General features: G+C 65.2%; 1 protein-coding gene across 1 annotated transcript in view; it reads left to right on the top strand.

Moving 5' to 3' along the window:
* Positions 1-1,731, top strand: part of AANAT (aralkylamine N-acetyltransferase) — a 26,965-nt gene that overhangs the window by 4,928 nt on the left and 20,306 nt on the right. The window contains exon 6 of the mRNA XM_004693399.1: positions 1,244-1,673. Within this exon, the coding sequence (XP_004693456.1) occupies positions 1,244-1,673 (430 nt within the window). The remainder of the gene's footprint in view (positions 1-1,243; positions 1,674-1,731) is intronic.

Here is a 1,731-nt window from a genome sequence, read left to right on the forward strand (position 1 = left end):
CTGCTGGCTCGGGCCTCGGAGTCACTTTATGCCTAAAAGTCAGCCCTGAGCCTCCCTGTGGCACGAGGTGAGTCCCAGCACTCTCAAGCAATTGGCAGCCACTGTGGCCTGAGTGTGACCCCCGGCCAGGGAGTGACCCACGGGGCGCAGCAGACCCCTCCTGTCTCCCCACTGCTCCCCTCAGCAGTGGGTTTCAGTAGATCCCCGGTCTGCTCCCCGCTCTGTCTCTGGTGAATCCTCTCACCCTCTACAGCTCTGGCCTGCGTCCACCCCTGTGTGCATAAATAAATACAACTTTAAAAAAGCCTGTCCAGGGCCATCCCTGGTGGTGTGGCGGGCTAAAGCTCAGCCTGCAAGCTGGCCGCTTCAGTGCGAGTTCGATCCCCGCCCGGAGGTGATCCACGGGGCGCGGCAGACCTCTCCTGACCCGCCCGCTGCTCCCCTCAGCAGTGGACTTCGTCAGTTGACCTGTTCTGCCCCCCATTCTGTCTCTGGTGAATCGCCTCACGGTCCCTGTGCCTCTGGCCTGCACCCCAGTTCTGTATGAATAAATCAATAAATCTTGGAAAGAAAAAAAAAACTATTATGATTAAAAAAAAAAGCCAGCCCTGTCAACACTGGGCCACGCACGCATGATGCCGCCCAGACTAAGGCGTGGACACAGCTCGCCGCACTGCCCAGCGTCCCAGCCGGCCGGGCTTTCAGCTCCCCGACTGACGCCCTCGGGAACTGCTGCCAGTTCGCTCACCGCCACGCTCAAAGCGACGCCTCGTGTGCAAGCCGCAGTCCCGAGTCTGCAGAGCAGAGGCCTTGTGCCGCACAGGAGGGCGGCGCCGTCCCTGGAGGGCAGCAGGCGCCGCCCCACGTGGCCGCAGCAGCCTGGCCCCCGCCTGGGCCACACCTGAAATCCTCTTCCTGCGTCACGGGCCTCGCACGCTCGCACACGTGAAGGGCTCACGCAGTGCCAGCCACGGCAGGCACCGAGTGCTGACTGAGCTTCTCACAATCAGGTCCAAGCTTGATGCTTTGTTAAGCGAAACCACCCACACCAGGCCGGCGCGCCCGCTGGCTGGCCCCGGCCGGCCGCCTCCACGCCCCAGGGCGGGGGTGAGGCCTTGTAGACCCGAGGCCCACAGAGCCTTTGACCTTCACGCCAAGCCTAGGCTCCGGCCCAGAGGCCAGGCCAGCGGGGGCCGGCGGGGCGGCGGGGGCCGCAGGCCCGCTGACCCTGCGTCCCCCGCAGGGCATCAGCAGCCTCTTCAGCTCCCTGAAGGTGGTGCGGCTGCTGCGGCTGGGGCGCGTGGCCCGCAAGCTGGACCACTACATCGAGTACGGGGCGGCGGTGCTGGTGCTGCTGGTGTGCGTGTTCGGGCTGGCCGCGCACTGGATGGCCTGCATCTGGTACAGCATCGGGGACTACGAGATCTTCGACGAGGACACCAAGACCCTGCGCAACAACAGCTGGCTGTATCAGCTGGCCCTGGACGCGGGCACGCCCTACCAGTTCAACGGCTCGGGCTCGGGCAGGTGGGAGGGCGGGCCCAGCAAGAACTCGGTGTACATCTCCTCCCTCTACTTCACCATGACCAGCCTCACCAGCGTGGGCTTCGGGAACATCGCCCCGTCCACCGACATCGAGAAGATCTTCGCCGTGGCCATCATGATGATCGGCTGTGAGTAGGGCGGCACCGGGCGGCAGCGGGGACCGAGGGCCGGCGCGCTGGCCCCGAG

This window comes from Condylura cristata, unplaced genomic scaffold (assembly GCF_000260355.1).
Source record: "Condylura cristata isolate star-nosed mole 26May11 unplaced genomic scaffold, ConCri1.0 scaffold00038, whole genome shotgun sequence".
NCBI classification, from domain to species: domain Eukaryota; kingdom Metazoa; phylum Chordata; class Mammalia; order Eulipotyphla; family Talpidae; genus Condylura; species Condylura cristata.